We start from the raw sequence: 22,692 nt of genomic DNA on the forward strand, positions 1-22,692 counted from the left end.
AATCGACTTTGTTTTCGTAGCTATCTAAACGATATTTTCACTTTTTCTTAAATCGCTATCTTATCATATCAAAATGATACTTGACCCCGCTATGTACAAATTTTAATACAACGTGCGCAATTCTACTGATCGAATCATATTAAATGATCGGTGCGATGAAGGAGTTGTAACTTTCCTTTTATCAGAACTTCAAAATACGTACACGAGTATACGTACAAGTATACGTATATTATTTTTAATCATCGTAGGTACTTGGTGATGTTCGTTCTTCGTACTTCACCTTTCATTATATCGATCGTTTTTTTCAATCGAAAACCACCTTCGACGATGCCAGAAAAACCGAACGAACATATAAATAAATAAAACATAATAAATTATAGAACCTTAAATGGTTTCTTTGACGTTGCCGTTGATGGTGGCCATTTCGTGGTCCGTGTTTTTGTTCCTACCGTTCGATATCGTAACGATGTCTTCACAGGTCTGGAAATTTATAAAAGCTTGATTGCTTGTCGGCAATTGGCATTAGAACGCACGGATGACGAATGTTACGAATGACAGTAAAACTGTCCACGATTATCGTATTAAAACAATGAGAGTGAATTACCCATAGTCTCTTGTTGTAATTCTACCTTGTAGGAAGGATTGTCGTACGCCGACGTGCTTTTACGGGAAGATATGTCAGCCTTACTGCTAGTTCTCCTTTTCATGAGCATCATTAAGAGGATCAGGGTCGATAGGATAGCGAGAGATGCGACGATAGCTACCACTACCAAAGGCCCGTAATAATCGCCCTCGTGAAGGGGCAACGATGCAAGTTTCCCCGCTGAAAAATCGGAACGTTCAGTTTTACGTTAGAATCACTGTTATTTCCAGTTTTATTTAATTTTTTAATTATACGTGTACCTTGTTGCGATACCGTGGCCGGCAAAAGTACACCGGGTTTAGTGACGAAATCTTGCACGTTGCTCTTTTTTATTCTTCCGTTTGTCAGGTAAACTTCGAGCCACAAACGATACCTGGTGCCCGGCTTAAGATCGCTGATCACCGTTTTCGGATGCAAGTCGTTCTTGGCGATCTTGAACGTGCTTGTGTCTTCCTTGCCACTGTCACTTTGATAAATCGCTCGATAAATATTCACGTACTTGTCTTCCGGATAAGGTACACCGGTCCAAGTTACTTCCACACCTGTCGACTTGATCGTCTTGATCTCCACTTTCACGTCGAACGAGTATGGATTCGGCTCCATCGAGGTAGTCACATCAATCTTCCAGGGGAATATTACGATGTTATTATTACAGGGCGATAATATTAAAAGAGAATGTACAGCGGTGAGCTTGACGCTTATGAAACTAACCTTATAGCAATTATTATGACAATTATTATTAACTTCAAACTTTTGTTTCGTAAATTTATTTAACGATTTATTTTATAAATACTCACTGTTTTCTCGTTGACCAGCTCTGTCAATTGTCCTGGGAATGGAACGAAGAGGATTCCGATCTCGTAGGCGGTCGATGGCCGAAGATTCTCGATCACGTAATTTCTCACCGCCCTGTGGATCAACGGTGTTCCGGCGTAAACCTTTGCGTCGTTCTCTTTGTATCTTAACTGAACGCCGTCGATAAATTGTGACTCGTATTCCGTGAATTGTCTCCACATCACGTTGATCCACGTGGAATTTGTCTCTGTGACATGGAGCTCAGCGTCAATCGGTATTTGAGGTGGCAGCGTTGTCGCTTCCGTACGTTTCTCCAGCGTTCTCACGCTGTAGATTTTGCTGGTGGGACTGTTGGCCAAATCCTTCAGCTTCACCGTGATCTTCACTTTGTACTCGGTAGAAGGCTTCAAATCGCCCAGCTCGAACTCGAGCTGCGGAGTTGCGATCAGGTCGTTTGGTGGCGCAAATACTTGCGACTTCCAGGTAGATACATCGAAATTTCTGCGCGATAGAAAAGGAAAGTACATATATATACATATATATATATTATATAAGATGTATATATACGTATATATTTAGAACATCGCAGAGTTTAACAGCTAAACTTTGTCTGTGTATTCTATAAGTATAGTCAAGCAAAGAATGTTATAACATAGATCATTTAAGACTCTATTAAAAAGTTACGATAAAAATACGGAATAATATCGTCTCTAATTTTATGCCATTAGATTTTTTCGTGTGCACAACATGTGTCGATGTCGTGTGATGAATTGATACAAAGAGTTGATTGATACGAAGACAATCGAGACGAAGTAAAATTGAAATGAGCTTCGTAGGATAATAAAGCTTTTATTGCTAATTTTATATCGACAGAAATCGGATGCCAGTAGCAAATGATTATGTCGATTTTAAACCTATTTTAGTCTCGTATATCGTATTTTTATCACTTACTAACTTTTTAATAAAGCTCGGAATAACCTACGTTTATAGGAATATTTCTTATTTCTCTAATTTCTGGATAATCTTCGATTAATTTTGATACTGATATAAAGTACGTTTTATCATTGGTGTATCGCAGCTCGACGCGTCCATGAAGTCCAACTAGAACCTGTGGCACCGTGAAAACGAGTCGAACGGTGTTCTCGTCGAGAGCCTCGAGGACCTGCACGGTGACCTCGTCCGAGGAGGAAGCAACAGGGAATCCAGGAATGGCACCAGGCAATGGAAAGCCCGCTGGCACGTTGTGCTCCATACCTAGATTTCACGAACAAAGGTAGTTATTTTAATCACATTGAAACGTCGTTGTATAGGCCTGACGATTCCAAGTAGCACGAATAACTCGAGCGATAAATTAATAATATCACAAAAAATCAGTTTTGTCATCGTAAAAGTCTCTCATGACTCGTTCAGAGATTATCAGAAACCTTCGAACGCGTTCATCAAATTGGTTTTTGGTTTCCTCGAATATTTATAGGGACTCGAGACCATGTGGAACAACGAAGAAACGAAACTTAATGGCAGAAAAAGACGAATCGTTCACGAATTCCATAAAAGATTGTTGCTGAACAGGGACGAACCTGACTGGTTGGGCGTTTGTGCTGCGAACGGATGATTCAAGTGCGTGAGTCCTGAATGCGGTATATGAGCGTCAATGTGAAGCGGCAGAGTGGCGGTTGCGCCACTCGCCACGTTATGGGGTATGGCTGGCTGTCCGGGATAATGTTGGAACGGTCCAGGATTGGGATCGTGTTGCCCGATATGAGCTAAGAGTTCCTCGATCTGCTGGGGAGAGTTCGGTATGTCTGACGTGTGTATGTGATAGGTCGTCTGACCGTTTTCGTCCTTCTGTGTGTAAATATGCGGCTTAGCTGGTTTCTTTGGTCCGTTAGCTGGGACAAAGTATCCAGGCTGTATCTGATTGTTGGACGTGTGTTTCTGACTAGATATCTGTTGATGGATATCGTACAAGCCGGGGTGACCCTCAGGTGGAGCGTGTTCCAATTGAACGAGGCCTGGATGTTGAAGGTTGATCAGATGATACAGTTCCTCAGGAAGAATCTCCTGACCTGGATTTCGTTGGCCCTGTTTCGGTCGACCACCCAATCCTGCCGGAGGCTTGTCGCTGGCGGAAGCTTTCTTCTTTGGATTTACCGGAACGATCACATTCGGGTCGACGTTATCCGGAGCATTGAGCGTCGAGCCTCTGTAAGGTGGACCAACCGCGGCGGAGTTGTCTAGTTGCGCGTTAAAACCATCCTGTGGAATACCCTGACCGTTGTTGGCGGTCGCGATCGTGAATCCTGGCCCCATTTCTTGCTGTGGGTTCAACGGAACGAACTGCGGTTGATCCGTCGCATAGGGAACCTTTTGCACTGGTGGTAGCTTGTTGGGATTCACAGACCCAGGGATGAATTGGTGATTCTCGTTTCCATTCGCGTTTACGTTTGCGTTCATGTTCGCGCCCATCGAGGAGCCAGTCTTGTCCAAGAATTTGTCCGGAGCCAACGGGCCAGGGAAATAGTCGTCTTTATGCGGTTTCGAGATTGGCTCGACCGGTTTCTTTGCGTCCGACTTAGTCTTGATGGCCTTTTCTTTGAGACGTTCAGTTGGCGTCGAAGGTTTTTCGGTATGAGAGGGTAAATGGAACACGTTCTCTATGGTAGGATGCGTAGGCTTATAATCGGGACTGTATGGTCCGTTGTATGGTACGGTTGGGTGTCCAGGATCCATGGGGTAGTGGAAGAGTCCATGAGTGGTGGTGTCTGTGTGCGCGTGAACGTCTTTCGAATCTTCCCACAAGGAGGAAGTCGCTGGATCCAGTTGGTGGCCGAGCCCAGCCGAATCCGACTTGTTAATCGGTCTTTTGTTATCGTCGATCGTTTGCCGATTGAACGCGTCTGTGGCTAAGGGGCCGGGAAACGCGGGCGTCGCGTTCGTTCCTGCAATGAGTAATAAAGTCGATTGTCACAGAGGTGTTCGTCGAATTGAACAGTGTCGACCAGCCGTCCGAATTCTTCATGCATATTTACAGCGAGAGGTCCGAGTATGTACAAGCGTAGCCGTACAAAGCATGCATTCGCAGTTTCTCCTTCCTGCTTCGATCGTCACTGTAAAGATTCTTTTCGTTCATTGTATCTTTTACGGGGTTTTGGGATATTTTTCTTATGTTAAGTGTAAAAGGAGAGATCTACGAAAGGCAATACATACCGAAGCTAAAGTATACTGAGATGGAATTGCAACTGTAACGAATACGAAAGAACATATGAGATGAAAGGGAGAATGTACAGTGTTTCGTTAAATTGAAAGTCTTCGTCGTTGAACGATGGAAAGTGTGAGACGTGAGGATATATTCGGGTGTATGTACATACACGTCACATTTGCACTGGAGAGTTCCAGTCAGGTCCGCATTGCGGATAAGCGTTCACCCTCTACCCATAACCAATCTAACGTCTCCTCTTCGTGATAGCAATCTCCTCGATGCCACTAACGCGTACGTTGATATCACCGCCACCAAGGAATCGAACATCAACGATTTACGGTACCGATCAAACAAATTTCTACTTTGCAAAATTACATCAGACAGATATACAGGTTGACCCATTTTCGATTACTCTATCCGATAACTTCGATCATTAATTAAACAATAACGGATTTTTACCCAAATGTGGATACATTTTTAAGTCAAGAAATAGCGCTTAAATACAGATCCGTTTTACCTCTTAAAAATTGTATCGAATATTCTTCTGCACATTGTAAGCATTCTGCGAATTTTTGCGTATGTAAATTTCGCATGATCTTTCACGAGCCAGTGGATATAAAAATCCGCAGTCCAATAACTCCTTATTTAATCCAATAATTTCTTCGATTTAGAACATCCTGTATATCTGCTATTTAACGAGGAAGATCGACGCACAGGTTTGCTTAAACGATCTTCCGGTCGTTAACGCGGCCCACGGAAACGGTCGTTTTGTCAGCTCGTTTCTTTGACTATTTTCATGTTTTCCGTCACGCAAGCGCGGATTTACCTGGCGACTGGTTGGATGGATGACTGCAGCTCCACTCCAAGCAACATTCGTCACCGGGTAGATGCATTAACGCGGCCTGATAAGACGGACAAGGTAAAGTAGCAGGTGGTAGAGCCGGGACCGGTGGACAAGCCGCCTGACAGGACACGTTTCCCATCTCGCAGTAACATCGCTTCTCGCATCCGGTTACGTTTGCCGGCAGCTCGCTCCAATTGTCGTACGTGTTGCCCTCGTAATTGCACGAACCATTATTTCTGCATCGCACTTCCTACGATCATGAACATCGTCGATTCAGCGATCCTTCGTGTTATTATGTACACGCGTATCGTTCGCGTTTGCGTACGTTGACGTGTTAGAAAAGATCGACGTTGTCTCAGATATTCCTTGTACAAAATCCATTGACGTTGCATCGCGAAACTTTTTCGTTCGGATTTCCTGGGCTCTCAGCGAAATATAACGAACTTAAACGAGTTTCAGACGATCCGAGACTTACCTGAGGACAGCAGTGAGGAGGTTTCGGGACGAAATTCGGCGGCACCGTCTCCCAGTCCAAACAGTGAGGGTCTAGAACGTCGAGTCCAAAATCCGTGGGACACTCGATCGTCAAACACTCGGTTTTACCTCCTTCGGTGCAAGTGCAGAACGAGATACATTCGTCGTACCATTCCGCACCCATCTTGTACGTTTTCCCCATGTGACTACAGGAACTCTTGTCTGCCATCTTGTCCGAGATATTCGTCTTGATCACTTCCGCGGGAAGAAAAACCTGCAGCGCTGGACCAGTTCGAGTTCCATCCGTTACTCGCACGTAGTACGAGTGTGCAGGATCCAGATTCGATATGATACCCTCTGCGTTCACGTATTTTCTCATTTTTACAATACCGTATCATCTATTACGACAATTACGTTCTTAAGGCTAGTCCGTATATTCTCACCTTTGTCAGGTTTCTGCTGCCTCCACACGTGATTGTTGTCGGATATCTCCACGGTCACATCCTGCGGATTCTTAGCCGACAACTTCAGCTTGATCGCCGTCGAGTTCAGTACCTTTACGTCCGTAAGGTTTACGGCCAAGTCGGTCGAGCTTTCCGGTTTGATCTCGTGATCGCCCAAGGTAACGTCGCAGAGAGTGATCGTGCAACACGCGTCTCTAAAATACAGGACAACGAAAGCTGACAGAGCGAACGAACATGTAAAACTATTGTTTAATACGTTTTCACCGAAGCAACAACGAGCAACTTTTCGCTAATGTTCCATGTTCTACGAAAAGATTGACTGGTTGTTGTCCAACGTTTATCCGTGTTTCTTCTTTGCCTGTCATCAGTAACGAAGGTTCGTTCCTGTTGCCTCTTCCCGTTTGTAAAGATTAAAGAAAATTAAGAAACACGCGACAGAAGCAAACGTTCCAATTCGTACAATTTGTTGACTATTCCGCAGCTAGTTTTCAGGAACAAATATCGTATTGAAATCGAAACACACTGTCGCTTTACCGAGGACAGAGCGTTGGCTGAGGAAACATAGGGCGACAACAGGCGACGAAAAGTTCCAAGAAAGTTGGTTCGATGAGAACGCGTCTTAACTTCGAACCACAAATTTCAGAGCAAACTGTAGAGAAATCGGGAACGACGATTCCCCGTACCTTGGGTCGGTGAGCACGACGCAACGATCGTGTTGATTCGTCACCGAAATCGTGTCGTTCGGAGGACATCTTTGCTGGCACTTTAAATTGCCTCCCGCTTCGCAGATGCAGACCCTGGAACAGCCATCTTCCACTCGTTGACCCCTCATTATCGTTTTGTTCCCAAAGACGCATGTTTCTTCCGGTTCGGGCGCTGCACGACAAGAACGTAAGATTCGACAAAATAATATGATGCCTGACATTTTAACATACCGAACTCACCTGAATCGGCGGCACAGACCAAAATGGCGCAGCACGCTTCCTCGTTGACGATCTTCTCTTGACACAGCGGATCCTCGATTCCACGGTTCGCTCGAACGTACGGCGAGGAGCAAAGCGGCTTGCAGTCTACGGCTACGCCATTTTCACCGCACACGCACTTTTCCTCGCAACCCCTAACGATCTTCTCTCCGATGGTGTACGTTCGGTTTCCTTCCACGCACACGTTCACCGTTGGTAGCAAAGTCGAGGAGATATTTATGGCCGTCTCGTTGTGAGATGCCACGTATTCGCCGCCTGCGTGAAACATCAACGTTCGTTTCTTTCGTTGTTTGGAAAACGCCGGACAATGAACTTCTAATTTAACCAAAAACTAAGTCGATCAAGTCAAGATTCTTTGTGAAGTTATCAATTTTACATTATCCAGCTACCTACTTGGTACTCGACGTCTCGAAGAAAGACATCTTAGTTTCATTAATTTATTTGTCACAAGGAAATGATATAAATAGTTGTAAATCCCAAGGGAAATTTGAAGAAATAACGCTTACGATTGTCGTTCTTCTGTGCATTTTAATTTATCGATTCGATCGTTGTACGCGGAAGAGAAGACACGTTGTCCTACAGTTTTCTCACCTTCGACTTCCTTGTCATCGTCGTCCATACTGACATCACTCAGATCGGTGATGTTCGAGTGCAAGGAATTGGTCGGTTCTGGCGCCGACATATTCAAAGCTCTTCCTCTGGCCGCTGTTGTCTCCTCCACCGCGTGAACACCTTCCGTGCTACTCTCTGTGGACGAAGAATAGTCGCTGGTCGATGATTCGATCGGTATCGAGAAATTCGTTGCAGTTACGATAGGCTCGCCACGAAATAGAAAGGGTATCGTAGCTGCTACGGTTTCCATCGATCTCGTGGTCGCTTCTTCGACCGATATCGACGACGATGACGACGACGACGACATCGGTATCGGCGTGGTCGCGGCGTCGTTGCTTTCGCCGCGTTTCAATTCATCGTCCTTGAAGGTTTTCTGGTATTTTTGCTCGGTCTTGACCTTGAAGTCAATCGGTTTCTTCTTAGGCTCGATGGTGGTCTTGGAGTCCTGTTCTTTGCTCGGGTACTCCGATTTGCGGTCGATCGTTTCATTCCTCGCGTCACCGTGTAGCGGTTCTACTGCTGGTATCTCCTCGATAACGGCGCCTGAAAATTCGATGAATGCTCCTTATAAAATACGTTCGAGATCGATTTTAGTTTCGAGTTTCGAGATCTTGTAATTACAATTTGTATTTCGATAAATTCATAGTTCTAATTGTGGAATCTGTTTAATTTCACTTCATTTCCTTTACTCGATTAAAAAATCAGTGGCTCTTGTTTTTTATACTTCAAGCATTGTGTTCTACGATCGTTATCCGAGAATTGCTCGATAATGAACAATTTTTCAGATGACCCAGATACCGAATATTCGATCACTGAGATCGAGACATATCGCATGGTTCGACGTTTAGGATTCAGAAATGATCTGTCGTTAAGTATGAGATTAAATTCGTTATCGTTCGGTAGTCAGTTACAGACCAACAAGTTGTAATTTATATCGTCGTTACAGTTGTGACTTCGATTATATCTCGTGGCACGTTGTCCAAATTTCCTTTCATACGTTCTTTTCTTATTCTAAATACGTACACAGCATTGGAATATCAGTTTGGCTGTCGAACGTACCGATACTCATCGAATCGAATCGTTGCGTTTTAAGATTCGAAATCATCGAGCAGCTCGGTAGCGCGTTTTGTAACAGCGATTTATATCGGCCTCGTCCATTACACGCTCGCGTTACTTTCTCCTCACTGACATGTATCTTCTGTGCTATCCATCTCAGCATAACGAACTCTGTACTACTATTATTATTACAATTATCATTATATACAGGGCGTACCGAACTTCCCGAGACTAGGATTACTTAACTGGACTCTATGAAACACTCGACGTACACGATCTCGTAAGAATGTTACATCTGCAGATCAAAGAGAAGAGACGGCGCAACATACGTTTGTTTTGCAACTACGCCGCGTTCATCCAAAGAACCTCGTCTCTCCTTCTTTTTATCTATGCCCATCGACTACGCGTCACGCTTCCATCATTTCGTCATAAAGATTTTTAAAAGTCAACACACTACAATACACTATAGTCGCGAAATCATCGACCTCCTAAATTACAAACGCGGAGGTGAGTCGAATTTATGACACTTTCAAGCGTTTTCGCTTCCTTATCTTAACTCTACTGCGATTATAGAATTCTGATCTTTTTCTTACTTTAGTAGACGAGAAAGATCTTCAACAATTAAGTTATCAAGAAAATTAGATAAAATTATATTTAAGAAGATATTTCACAAAATATTAGAAAATCACGGATATCAAAGACAATCGTCCCATATTTCGCCTAAGTTTGAGCTACTTCTCGCGATTAAAAAGAATTTACGCTTACGTTAAAAATGAACGTAGCAGGGTCGAAGCTGACGGTGACAGAAACCTGAACGACAGGTTCGAACGCTCGAGGTATCGCGTTTCCTAGCGGTTGTATCCGAATGCTATTAGAAGAATCGCGAGAAGAGAGAAGCGGAGAATCGCCGTTTTCATGGATGTTTCGCAACGGCATAGATTCATCAGCGATATTATGACGAAGCAGAAACTTTCCATCCGGGGCTGAAAACGCGCACGGGATGCGCTGTTACGTCAAACAAGCTGGCCGATCTCGTCGTTCCCATCCACCGTTTCTTTCGCCGATTTACCCGCGGTCGAGATCGAGTTTTTGCCCTGCAACGAATGGTCGAACCGTGCAAAAGTAACGTAACAGTATCGCGAGCCGTTTCTGCGAATCGACCGCGTCGATCGTTTAGATCGTTAGAGGTTCGCATTTAGGTCGCAGACGTGTACGGCGTCGCGTATTTTCCAACTTTGCAAGTTTCGATTCAGACGGAACGACTATTGTTTCTTCGGATTCTTAGTTCGTCGAGGAATCTTCACGATGGACACTTTAAAAGCGGATGTTTCGACCGGTTGAGAGTGGGAAGACGCGTCGATTGGTCGGTTCCTATCGAAAGTCGGACCAGGCCATGACTTTTATCGCATGAATGGGGAACCGTAACGGTGCGACCGGTTCACACGAGGCCACTGCTCGTCATCGGGATCCACCTGACGTCGGTGGCCGGTCGCTTCGAACACAGCGTGTAACGATTTTACGCGTAAGTAGGTGATGGTCTCCTTTTCCGCCCGGACGCATACATATGCATCGACGCTGGCCGAAAGAAGGACCCAGTACCCTTCGTGTCGCGTTCCTTTCGTTACCTGCTGCTCTTCCAATGGAATTTTTCCGTGCACAGAGTGAGAAGGTTTAAGAAAGATATTTTATGTTCCATTAAAAAAAATTTCACCATACGTGTTCCAGCAAGCAGTACAATTTTGTCCCCTGGAGTCTCTTCATACGATCATTCAGGTGTTTCCATTAAAATGTTCCAGCTTGTATGTTTAAAGATAGATTTTCACGTTGTATATTAATTTTCTGCTAAATATATGTAATATCGTGATATAGTATATTTACAAGGAGTGGACAATAGAGATGTTAATCAGACAGAAAAAGACGATTGTTGTTCAACCTGAACTATTCACACCAAACGTACAGAAAACAGCGCAACTAAATAACTAGATAGCGACTCGACTTTTACCAAAACGCAATCAACACTCTCTCGGCAACGCCACTCGCAAACTCCGCTTCTCCGCTCACACTCTGCTTTTCGAATCACCCTCTGTTTCTCGACCAACTCTCTGGCCGTTGTCGCATTCTATTGTCTTTTCTAGGCACACGTGTTCTGCAGACGCTCGTAGCCAGGGTCACGTAGGTCTTTTCTACGAAACTATGCACTTGAAAAGACCCATGACATATTGATGGACCCGACGGCGCCTCGGCTCTCGCGACATTGTTCATGGTTCGCCCGATATCTTTTGGGCCTTTCGTCCACGATACTACATTTATGTACTACTCTATTTTTATTGTTATAAAAGTCACACTTTTTCGAGTCGTGGAAACGTATCGCGACAGAAAATAGAGTTCTAACTGAATTAACGAGGAGACCAAAGAAACGATAATTTTAATAGTTAAGACGCGTGATTAAATTTAAACTGTCAACCTTTGACTTACATTGCTGCGATCTTTAGCCTGTCATTTTTTATAAAAAGCTTCTCCGAGAAGAAAGGAGGAAACGTGGAAACCTTTCGAAGCCCGTGTTGCGTGTGCTCAAAACGATCTAACTGCATCCTGCGCCAAGTGTTTCAATTCGAGATCGTAGCCGCGAGATTATTTTCGAGAGCATATTTTATAGTTTCTAATACAATCTGGACTAATTATTAACGCTTAATTTAATCGCACGATGATCGAACACTGATGCTGCATTGCTTGAAAAATCCTGTTTCTCGGATGAAAAAGATCCACTGCGCCCAAGGACGTCCAGTGCAACGATACTTCACAACCGATCACTCGATGAATGTCGTTGCATCATTCGAAGAGAACTGTGGCCGAAGAGTTACGGTATACGTATTCCCCTAACTTTTGGTAATCGTGATTCGTTTCAAATACGCAAATATATGCCAAACGCGTTGTTTCTCGTTCCAATGAATAAATTGATACATCATAGTCTTTCGTCCCTCCTCATACAGTACTTAAAGCAGATTTTACCAATGCTTTCGGCAAACTTTTACGTTTTACTTTTCTCCTAACAGATAATCGTTCGATTCTCACGAGATTTAGGTCGGCATACCTCTTCGAACATAACGGAAGATCGCTTCGAGAACGTTCTACCATCCAATGAAAATGGAGAACAGCTGGTTTGGACGTTATTATCGAGAAATCTGCTTCCGTTTGCGAGGAACGATTCGGTTTCGACCCCGATGAGGCCGCGGGACAAGAAAGCTGGCCGTGGAACGCGGAATTACTCATCGCGCATTAAGAGGATCTTCACTCGGCTTCCTCGTTGCCGGAAGTCGCGCGTCGTCCGTGAACCCAAGCCAAGAACGAAGCGTTCGACCGCGTTTAATTGTTAACCGCGCGCTCGACTTTCTTAAACGCGATTACGTAATTGAACTTGAAGAAGAAAACGCTCCATTTACAATCTTTGTTCGTAATTTTCTTTCTGCATACTTTCCTGTTCAATCACCTCTGACTGAACTCGTCTTTAAAATCGTGAAACGTAGCTACCGAAGTTAGGAAAATTGGTCAGTGTCTCGTCACGAGTAATGTCGTTATCAGGTATATTTGCCAGCGTCTCGACATGTTTATCATCGTAAATGAGGTGTTGGTGGTTTCAATTTCGTGCAGGCTAATCGCGTTAACGCTCGAGGTATCCTCTGCTCGCAGTCACGGCGCGAATTTCGTTCCGGTTCTGCGTTCACGGAACCCTCGCGATCATAATCCAACGAGCAAAGAAACTCCTGGAGCAGCTTCTGTCGTTCCTCCCGAAGACCTTGAACCGCGCTGCTTCTCCGTAGAAGAACAGCCATTAGCGTAGCCTAGGTCGAAACAGACGCGATCACGGTGGAAGAGGAGAGGAGAGCGTTTGAATTTTTCTCGAGCAAAGTTCAAATTGAACGGAATGTAAGAAAGTTTAGGCGATTGAGACCAGAAAAGAAATCTCTGTAAAACGTACTCGTTCCTTTGCGAAACACTCGGCGAAAAACTTATCTCTTCTACGTATAAAGTAGACTTCCAGGAAAAAGAGAAATTAAAAGTATTTCGAGTTTGAAAACGACTAATTGGTAGAAACACGAGGCAGCAACTTCGCTCCTTCATATTTCATGAGCAGAATCTGGATTTTTATGCAATCTCATGTGTTTATCAATTATAACTAGATTCCACATGTTTATGTAATTTTATATATTTATGGACAACGAAGTGGAACCAAGATAGAATATTATTTTACCCAACCAAGTGTCATAACGAATACTTCGGCTCGGATGAATTTTAAACTCTTTTAAATATCTCAGAAATGGATAACTAAAGAAATGAAGATCAAATAGAGATTCGTTTCGTCCTGCTAAATATCATCGAGTACTTCGCACGTTTCTGCACGTTACGCGCGTTCTACATACACGTATGTGCGCTCTTACGTTCTTTAATATTCCGTAAGTGCATAAATATCCGTAGTCTATTTACGAGTGTTCTCTGTGGGAAACGAAGAAAAAGATTGGAAAAAAAAAGAAGGGAAACGAAACTGGATGGAAACAGCCAGAAGGTAAAAAGACGAGGGGAAAGGGGGAAGTTAAAATAGTCGGTCACCGAGCGTGCCTTTGACCATACGGTATCCTATCCTACTTGCTACTCGCTGCACGATCATTATTTCGTTCCATACATCACGTTTCGTCGGTCCACTTCTTTTTCCTTTTTTAACGACCGATGAGTCGTTAATGAATACCTTTCGGTAGAAATCAAATTTTCATCTCTGCTTGCAAACGTAACAAAATAGACAGAGGTTTGTTTCATTAAGTTCGACACGTTCTTCTTATATTGCTTTTAGTTCCAGTCTCGGCCTCTTCTATGAATTCTTCTAATTCTCGTTATTAATCATCGCTGGAGAGAGAAACGCTAGAGAATAATTCATAAGAGAAAATTCGAGGATAGAATTTCATGGGAAGATGGGACTCTGTCAATCATGTGCACAGTGGCAAAAGTGTTTTCGAATAAACGGAGGTTTGCACGCGCTACTTGCTCGACGGTGGTCTTGCTTCGTACGTTGCATTTCACTTGCCAACTCGCCGGACTTTTCCAGGCGACTTTTACGTTCTGCACGCGACTCCGCGAACGCTGGCTGTTCCCTCGCCTCTCGATCGATGCCGCTTTAACGTTTTTAGCGAACTAAAAGATCGTTCGATTCTTATTTTCAATATGTTAAACGATTCTCGAACTTTCCATGTTTCATTCTCGTTTCAGTTTCAACCGGGGAAAGGACTTTTAATGTCTTGAGGAATTGCTTATCGGTGCAATTGAAATGAGAAATTACCCGTATCGATAACGTTTCGATAATTTCACGTTTCTAAGATTCTTCCATAAATTGTTCTCGAAATTGGAAGACAATTATCTAGAAAATTACGATTTGATTAAAAACGAATGAAAAGAGGCGCGGTGCAGTTAAATCCACCGGAAACTAAAGATTTAATTCGATAAAAAATGTAGAAACAGATTCAGATCGAGGTCGTCGATCCCTTGTTGCGTGATTATCGAGTTTATCACTTGCTGCAGGCCGAGATATTCCACCGCAGCGAGCGGTTTACGATCCTTGTGCTCGCTTTTGTGCTCCAGTTGATCGACGCGCAATTAATCGATTCCACGGTTCGTCGACCGCGCCGCCTACGACTGAGGAAACGTAAATTTTCACCATCAGCGATCTCTTTCAAATTATTTTTTATATTTCACTTTCGACGATTGTAATGATATCGACAATTTGGATCGTCTGCATCTGCCGGGATCTCGTCAAATCTGTCGTTTGTTGTAGCAAAAATCGAACTGATGTTATTCCTTTCGACATGGATTATTTCAAAAGACGTAATCGATATCACAGTGGTCAAAGTCACCGGTCGATTGCCGGATTTTTGCTCGGTAGCATACCTATCCTAGAACCTGTCTTGCCGGAATGTCGCGGAAAAAATGCCACTTTTAGTCTTTGCGTTGCATTTAGTGTAACTCTGAGGTGTATGAAAAACAGGAGGCTGGCATTTCAAAGGCGGTAGCTACGCCTTGAGAAGGAATTCGTACATTCGGACAGGTGTGGTACGATATTCTAAACGACAGATAAATTTAGCCAGAATTTTTCCCGCAGAAATTCAAGCAATTTACCCTGCAATTCTCATAGCCTGGACCGTAAACAGAAATTTTGTCGATTTCTATCCTTATCGGTACGAAACAATGGAACTCAAAGTCCTTCCACTTACACTGTACATTATCTGTACTACATTTATTACCATTATTGTTATTATTATTGTGTATACTAAACTATATATATATATATCAATTATAAACTATATATTTACTGGAATACGTAAGAAACTATGTTGCTTGAACGAATTGTATCTCGCCAGTATTTCAGAGTTTCGCAATCTGGATGAGAATTCTTTTTCTGTTGGTATCGAATCTCGCGCAAATGTCGAGACTCGTGCACAACTAACGGTTTCAATCTCGAGGAAGTAATTGAAGAAATCACGATACCGGAATGCGAAAGGCAAATCGTATTGTCATCGACGCTTCGACACGGAATTCGCAGTCGGCGTGTTATTTACTTGTCACCGCGTCGCTAAGTGATGGAGGACTTGGTGACTGAAAGTCGTCGAAAGAGGATCCATAGAACTTCGCGATGAGACTTTAGTTCTGCTTATATTACTCGCCCCTTTTTGTTCAACGATTTTTATAGAGAAACACAGTCTTTTCCTTTCGTGGAATCTGCTAAGATAAAGCAACTACTTAGACACACGCGTATGTAATCTTTTGCGCGTGTTCACACGAGACACGTTGAAATACTTTATTAATAAACTTTCTAAGAGCATAGGCTTCTATTAAAGGAATCACATAGCTGTTCAACTCGGTAGCAATTTCGAGATGGAGGACTTTTGGTAAGGCTATTAAATTTCCTCGGCTACTTTCTAAGCTGTTCCTCTGTTAAACTAGTAAAGAAAGAATTAGTTCGAAAGCAGCCGAGGGTCGAGTTCTGGACGAAGAATCATGAAATCGATCGTGCGTCCATGTGTTTATACATACACATATATTTAGTGGATGTTTTTCTCTAAGAATGAAACAAATCATCGCGTCTACTTCAACTTCGATTGGATTTTGTGTTGTCATTTTGACAAATTCTATCAAATTCATGGTCGAAAGAAGTTAGAAAGTAATTTTTGTCACCGCTTATACTTGATGATAGCCTGAACCATACTGCTCCGAGATGTTTTACTATTTTGTTGATATCTTATTTTTCTTTTATTATCGAACGTAGAAAGCAAGCGAAATTAACTCGTTTCAGCTATTATGGAATTTCTAAATTTCTCCAGAAAAATCTCGGCTTTTTCCACAAAAAAAAAAAAAAAAAATCTTCCCCAATTAGAAACATCAAACTGTCGGTATTATCTGTAGCCTCAATTACTTTTCACGCTATTGGAACTCGAAAGCGATTCATCGAGTAAATATCCAATTACATCTTTCGCTGTTCCGCGTTCGAAGGAAATTAGCAAAATCGTGCTAACTTCTGTTAACCTAAAAGAGGAATTGGCTTAAAAAAAGAAACAGAGGAACGTCTTTCCTTCTACATAGGTTTGCGTTGTACTGTGCTTTCACTCCGTTGCTTCGAGATGCCCCGCCCTTCCTGTTAGCACGACGAATAATCGCAAAGGTTGAATAATAGGATCGAGCGCAAGTGTTTTGTGACGCAATCAGTTTGGCAAGCCCGTTTGGCGTCTCGTTTGAGAATATATAATCATTTGTAATATATTTCGAAACTTTTACAGGTCGAATAATAAATCGCGAGTCACGCACCTCTCGTTGATCGTTCTTACGCAGGTTGTCCTTCTCCGCACGACGTCATCGCCGACCGTAACCTATTTCTGTTTTTCTAATTCATTTAGAATTCTTTCAGAAGTAGAAACTCGCGTCCGTCTTCCTAAGAAGCCACGTTTTCCATTGAACAGGGATTGCGAAATTGAAAAACCAATCTATGTTGGAACGATCGTTCTTATCCGGGCATCGAAGTCACCAAGCGCCGGCTAGCCAGGTTTCCGTTAGAAACGCGTTTTTATCACCTCGATGACAGCTGCGTTATCTCACGCGCCTAATTAAATAAATATCTGTAATGCGTTCTTCTGGCCTTTAAGATATGCAACTAGGTATTTTACGATAACGATTTAATTGCGTTAACGACGTTCAATTGAAAATCGATGCGATTTATCGCGCAGAAGTTCGAAAATGAAATACAAGGATCGCGTCGACTGAAACGCGTCTGACAGGACACGGACAGGACAGAAACGGAGTCTAAATCTATTCAGAGGCTATGTTAACCACGGATACAGACACCTCGCGTTTTTCACAGCTATCTTTTCCACGAGCAGCGTATAATACGGACGCTCGCGTGAGAGCAACTTGAGTAATCGTCCACTGGCTTCTCTGTTAGATTCGTTCACCCAAGAACCGACGTGTTTGCATAGAAGAGCGAACGATCTTTACCTTCGTGGTTCACGCGATGCGTCGTTGGAAGGAATCGCGAACGCACGAGGAGAGAGTCACGAGACGGTCGTTGGTTATGGGACGACAGTTTCTATCGGTTTACTTTTTCCCCTGAGCAGCACTTGTCCTGTCTCATTGTTCTCGCGTGGCCGAGAATAGGGCAAGAAAGTTGTTCGGGGGAAAGTTGGGTGAACAGGTTGGAAAATCGAACGCTTTGGGCAAATAGAGAGACGGTGCACCGCGATAACGTAATTAACGTGCCCCACGGGGCATCAGTGTCCAGCGACCATTAGGTGAAAGTCGTTAACCGGGGAACAATGAGGCGGGAAACGCTACGATTCGGACTTAATTATTGCAATTACGAGGAACAACGATCTTTCTTGTTTCATCTTGCGCATAGTGGGCGAGATCTTCGCATCTCGACGAGGAAGAGAAATATTTGAAACGATCCGGCAAGTTCGTCCGCCTTCTATCAGCCTATCCCGGTCATTGTTTTTCGAGCACCGATGAACAGGTTATGCGGATGACCGGGGGTTAGCGTCGCCAGGTTGTTTGCCGTAACAAAGATATCAAGGGGACTAGGCTCGCGTTAAGAATATAAAGGAGGAGGGAATACGTTCACTCGCATATTTATAGTACCGTTAACCAGGTTACTTCGCCAAGTACAGCGACCGCTTACGAGACTTTGGAGAAGCTCGTTAGTCTGCTGTGCAGTAACTTCATCCTAGTACTCGCTTGTTTTCTTCGTGGCGTGTTTTACACGTGTACGACTTTTACTGCGATCCATGTAACCGAGTATCCATGTAACATTACGTCGGTATGAATGTTCTAGCGATTGGCCGATGTTTGCGGAGCACATCGTGTCCCGAATCGCAAAGCCTCCACCGAAACAAAACTTGCTGTTCCTTGAAAAAGTGGCCGCTCGTTGCCGAATATTGCTTCAACGTAGACAAAATGTTTCTGTAAGTTGCTGTTAGTTAGTTCAATTGTCTGGGAAGGTTTAGCAGAAACGAGACGCGGCAAAAGCTCGCTCCACGTCGCTTCAGTGAAGACGAAGCTGAACGCGAATATTTCCTAACGATACTTTTCACCGTTGCACCCGTTATAGCGTTGTGTTTGACCGTTTGACCAGACACACCGATACGTTCCTTTCTCCAGTAGGCAGCTGGCGAAGTTAGGATTATTTCGCGGGAAGAATTATTGCTCGGGTGTCAAGCGTGAACGGCGGCCGACGCAGCAGATCGCGTTCACGTAGAAATTAATACAGATCGGTTCCTCGACCGTGTAACGGTATCGGAAAAAAAAGAAGAAAGAAAAAAAAACGTAGAACGAAGCACGTTTGATTCTTCGTCGATCTAATCGGGTTACGCGTTTCTCGATACAAGGTAATCGAGTAAGACGGTCACCGTTGCGAACGACAGTGATCGAAGAGTTGTGTACGAACCAGATCGTTTCGTTCGATCGTTACACACGCGAACGCGTGAAATGGGAACGATTCTCGCGTGGGACCAACCGCGGAACATGAAATAGAAAGTCGTTGGCGTTACGCGAATTGAAAAAGATTATACGTATCACAGAGGCGTAATCGTCGTTTAATTAGCCTCTCCCCGCTAGAGAAGACGTTTAACTGGCCGGAGAACTTTTCCAAGATGGTGCAATGCGCATGTACGTGCTCGAATCCTCTCGCACGCCTTTCCAACCGAACCGAAGGACAAGCTTCTGCGATTACCTAGTTTGGCATGCAATTAAAAATCTTCCGTTCTCGCTTTACCGGTCAGGACGAGTGTGGTCGTGGGCGTAATTCAGATCACACACCTGCATTTTCGTCTCTATGCCCTTAATCCACCAAGTATCTCTATAGCCTTAATAACTTCAACGTTAGATAATCAACGTATTAAGAATCTGTTTGCACGCGTTAACACCCGAATTCTTCCGTGTTTCTGTTCTATAATAAATTACTTAATCACCGCTCTTCCGTTGTTAGGCGCGAAATCTTCGACTTGAATGAACAATCGTCGCTCGCTGCATCGGGATAACCCAGATACCGCGTGAAATTCGTCGTTCATTGTTTCCTCAATAATCTCGTACACTGTGCGATCACAGGCAGTCAGAAGCCGCGTTGAGGCACGTAGAAAAAAGACGGAGGATTTGGTCGACGAAGAAAGAGAGACGACGGGAAAGGGACTTGGGAGAAAGGTGGCTACACGAAATTCCATTCTGATCGGATCGGGTCTGGCGAGATCTAGCAAGCGAGTCGAAATTAACGAGACTAGAGGACGTTTTGTTCGCTCTCGTTATCAATCCGTTAGTCGAGTGATCCTTGGACAATTTGCTCCGAAACATTTGTAATTACAGAATTAAAATCGAATAAAGACAAATTAATTGAAATTAGATTGGAAATGAAAGCACGATACAATATGTTTTTAATGGAAAAGGTACGACACATTCAAAGACAGCAGGTCTATAAATAAAGAAATTGTTACGTCAAACAGATCGACGATTCGAACGACGAGCTAACTGAAACTCCTTGGCTAACAAGTTAAACCCGTGACCGTAGTTAGTCACCGCGCTTGGCTGTTGACGAAACTATTTTCGGCTGAAGAGCTCGGTTGAATCATGTTTACCTGCCCACTGCTTCAGCTGTTCCATTCGTATGCATGACAGGCATCTCCGTTGGCGATCGAGAGAACGATAACTTGGAAAGTCAACAGCTTCGAAGCCTGTAAGTTTTCTTCGTTAGGAAGAAACACGAAACGAAATTCTGCGGAATTCGTCCGATTTCGGTTCACCGCAACGCGACATCCAGCGATCGACGCCGTCCGTCATCGTCAAAATGATTTTCGGCGACTTTTCGCCGTTTCTAATTTGACCGTGTGTTCTCGCCTTTCCTCGCGCGCCGCTGTCGATCCGCTCGACTTTATTTTTTCCAAGGCCGTTCGTGGACACGAATACGTGTCGACCAGTTTGCCAACTGGATTCAACACTACCGTTAACGCGTCTCGAGTCTCTGCTCCTCGCACTATACACCGCCACGAGTCTGTTTACCTTCTCGATCGACCCACAGGACCGCCACGAGGAACACGTGCCGCCATTGAATCGATTTAGGCGCGCCACTTTCAGTTGTAATTGCAATTTCAATTCTCTGTGGTTTTTAATATTCGTCGATTGATCGGTTCAGGTTGACACGATGCACAGTTTCCGATCATCGAGTTAGTGCCACGCGAAACTTTCGTATTCTTCGTTCTTCCAAGAAAATTAAAAGGGGCGCGAGCAAACTGTCTAATAGCAACATTTATCGACGTAAGAGTCGCGAGTGGAAAATCAAGTAATCGCTATATGTTCGATGAGAATTTGAAGAGTCAAGTAGAATTTGTTATTTACCTGACAGTAATCTGTGTATCATGCGTTTTTAATTCGATAGCCAGGAGTTGTAGATGCGATACCGACTAACTCTGATTTCTGAAACTTTGTGGAGCCATTCTTCGATTTATTTAAATATTCTGTACTTGTTACAGAGAAATGCCAACCGGTTTTGCGTTTCGCAACGTCGATGTCAATCTTTCCCAGCGGATAGCGCAACGAATTCGAGCAACGAATTTAATCGACTATTCGCTACCAGATCGGTTTCGAAATGAGTCCTTAACCGCGTAGAAGTCCCGGATGTGGAACCGAGACGATGTCGCGCGATTTCCATCGACAGCAATCGCGTATCGGTCGATATTCGTGTTAGTGGGCGACCTGGACGTCAGGCGATTTCTCGAACCGATCTTCCTCCATCATCGGCGAAATCTGTTTTCCCTTTTGGGAAAACACGTTCGAAGAAAAGCAGCTTCTTCGTAGAACTATCGCGTGTCTGCTTCTTTTTACGATTTTATTCGCGAGGATGACATCAGTTCTCGAACGAGGACGTGATAGAATTTTTCGCCAGTTTCACGCGGTATACCGTTACGATCACGTCGCTTCGTGGCGATGCTCTCTTATGGTTGCGTTTCACGTCTGCTTTCAGGGTGTCGATGTTCCGTTACGTAACGACCTTTTGCTTATCGCCTCTTTTTATTAGGTCAATTACTTGCTCGATTCCATCAGATCGACCAAACTGTCCAAGATCGGCCAAACATTTCTATATTGGCACGTTCACCAACGATCTGCCATCGAATGTTTGCTAGAAAACACTCGAGATTTTTCCTATCGAAGTGTGAAACGCGGCGCGCGTTTTACCTGGGAAAGACACGAGCGTCGCGGGAAAAAGCGCGAGGCGAATCGCAAGGAATCGAGACTCCGGCGCAGGTCGACAAGAAAGCGCGCGACGAATCGCGGAGGAAAAACACAGCGATGGGAAAAACCAGCCAAAACTCACCAGTGGTGGTTTGAATCGGTGTCTCGACGTCAGCAGCCGACGACAACGCGACGACCCCGCCTATCAGGCAAAGTCCTGCGATCGCGCGCAGAAAACATCTTTCCTGGATACGCATCCTACCGCATTCTTCTGTTACGGTTCCTCGGAAACGCTGTTGAAACACCAACCGTGCACTCACAGGCTAATTTGTCATACGATCAAACCGTAGGTAAACGAAACAAAACTCGAACAAACGCACAAAGACAGCAAGCCTTTTAAATGCCAAACGATCGAAGATAGACTGTCCTTTCTTCTTTGTCTTTCACGAATTATCGGCGAATAGACGACTTTATTTAGCGTAATAGCGAACGGTCAAAGCCTTCCTACGAGTTGTTGCAGCTCGAAGAGGGTAACAACACAAACGAGGTACGCGCGGTTCGGTTCACTCGGTTCACTGGTTTGTTGCTGGTCGGTTCGGTCGCGATCCGTGCCGAGGCCGGAGGTGAAGTGCACCGGTGAGCGGGATCTACCTCCTCCTTGCCGGTGTTGGCGTTGTTGCCTCGCTTACCTTTCATTCCTCCTCTCCGGCCAGCCGGAGAATTCTCCACGCTCACCTTGCTACAGGCTCGCCACGCGATTCTACAGGCTGTTCCCGGAAAGCTGGACGATATCGACGCCTTCGATTCGCCTTCGATTCACCTTCCACTTGCCTTCCACTTGTCTTCCACTTGCCTTCCACTTGTCTTCCACTCGCCTTCCA

General features: G+C 44.2%; 1 protein-coding gene across 2 annotated transcripts; it reads right to left on the reverse strand.

The window, feature by feature from the left end:
* Positions 1–316: 316 nt before the first annotated feature.
* LOC117207623 (putative epidermal cell surface receptor) lies at positions 317–22,654 on the reverse strand. 2 transcript variants are annotated; one of them, XM_033448004.1, is made up of 13 exons: positions 21,954–22,654; positions 7,994–8,557; positions 7,364–7,657; positions 7,103–7,295; positions 6,399–6,613; positions 5,957–6,312; positions 5,464–5,731; positions 3,016–4,377; positions 2,494–2,692; positions 1,441–1,939; positions 904–1,264; positions 630–823; positions 317–480 (listed from the first exon to the last, which is right to left on the reverse strand). In XM_033448004.1, the coding sequence occupies exons 1-13, from the start codon at positions 22,066–22,068 to the stop codon at positions 385–387; spliced, it is 4,716 nt and encodes a 1,571-aa protein (XP_033303895.1). In that variant the 5' UTR covers positions 22,069–22,654; the 3' UTR covers positions 317–384. The 2 variants fall into 2 exon arrangements, with proteins under 2 accessions (XP_033303895.1, XP_033303897.1); XM_033448006.1 differs by having other exon boundaries at positions 402–480; positions 605–823.
* Positions 22,655–22,692: the final 38 nt, after the last annotated feature.

The sequence above is a fragment of the Bombus bifarius genome, unplaced genomic scaffold (genome assembly GCF_011952205.1).
Source record: "Bombus bifarius isolate JDL3187 unplaced genomic scaffold, Bbif_JDL3187 scf7180000008039, whole genome shotgun sequence".
Lineage (NCBI taxonomy): Eukaryota > Metazoa > Arthropoda > Insecta > Hymenoptera > Apidae > Bombus > Bombus bifarius.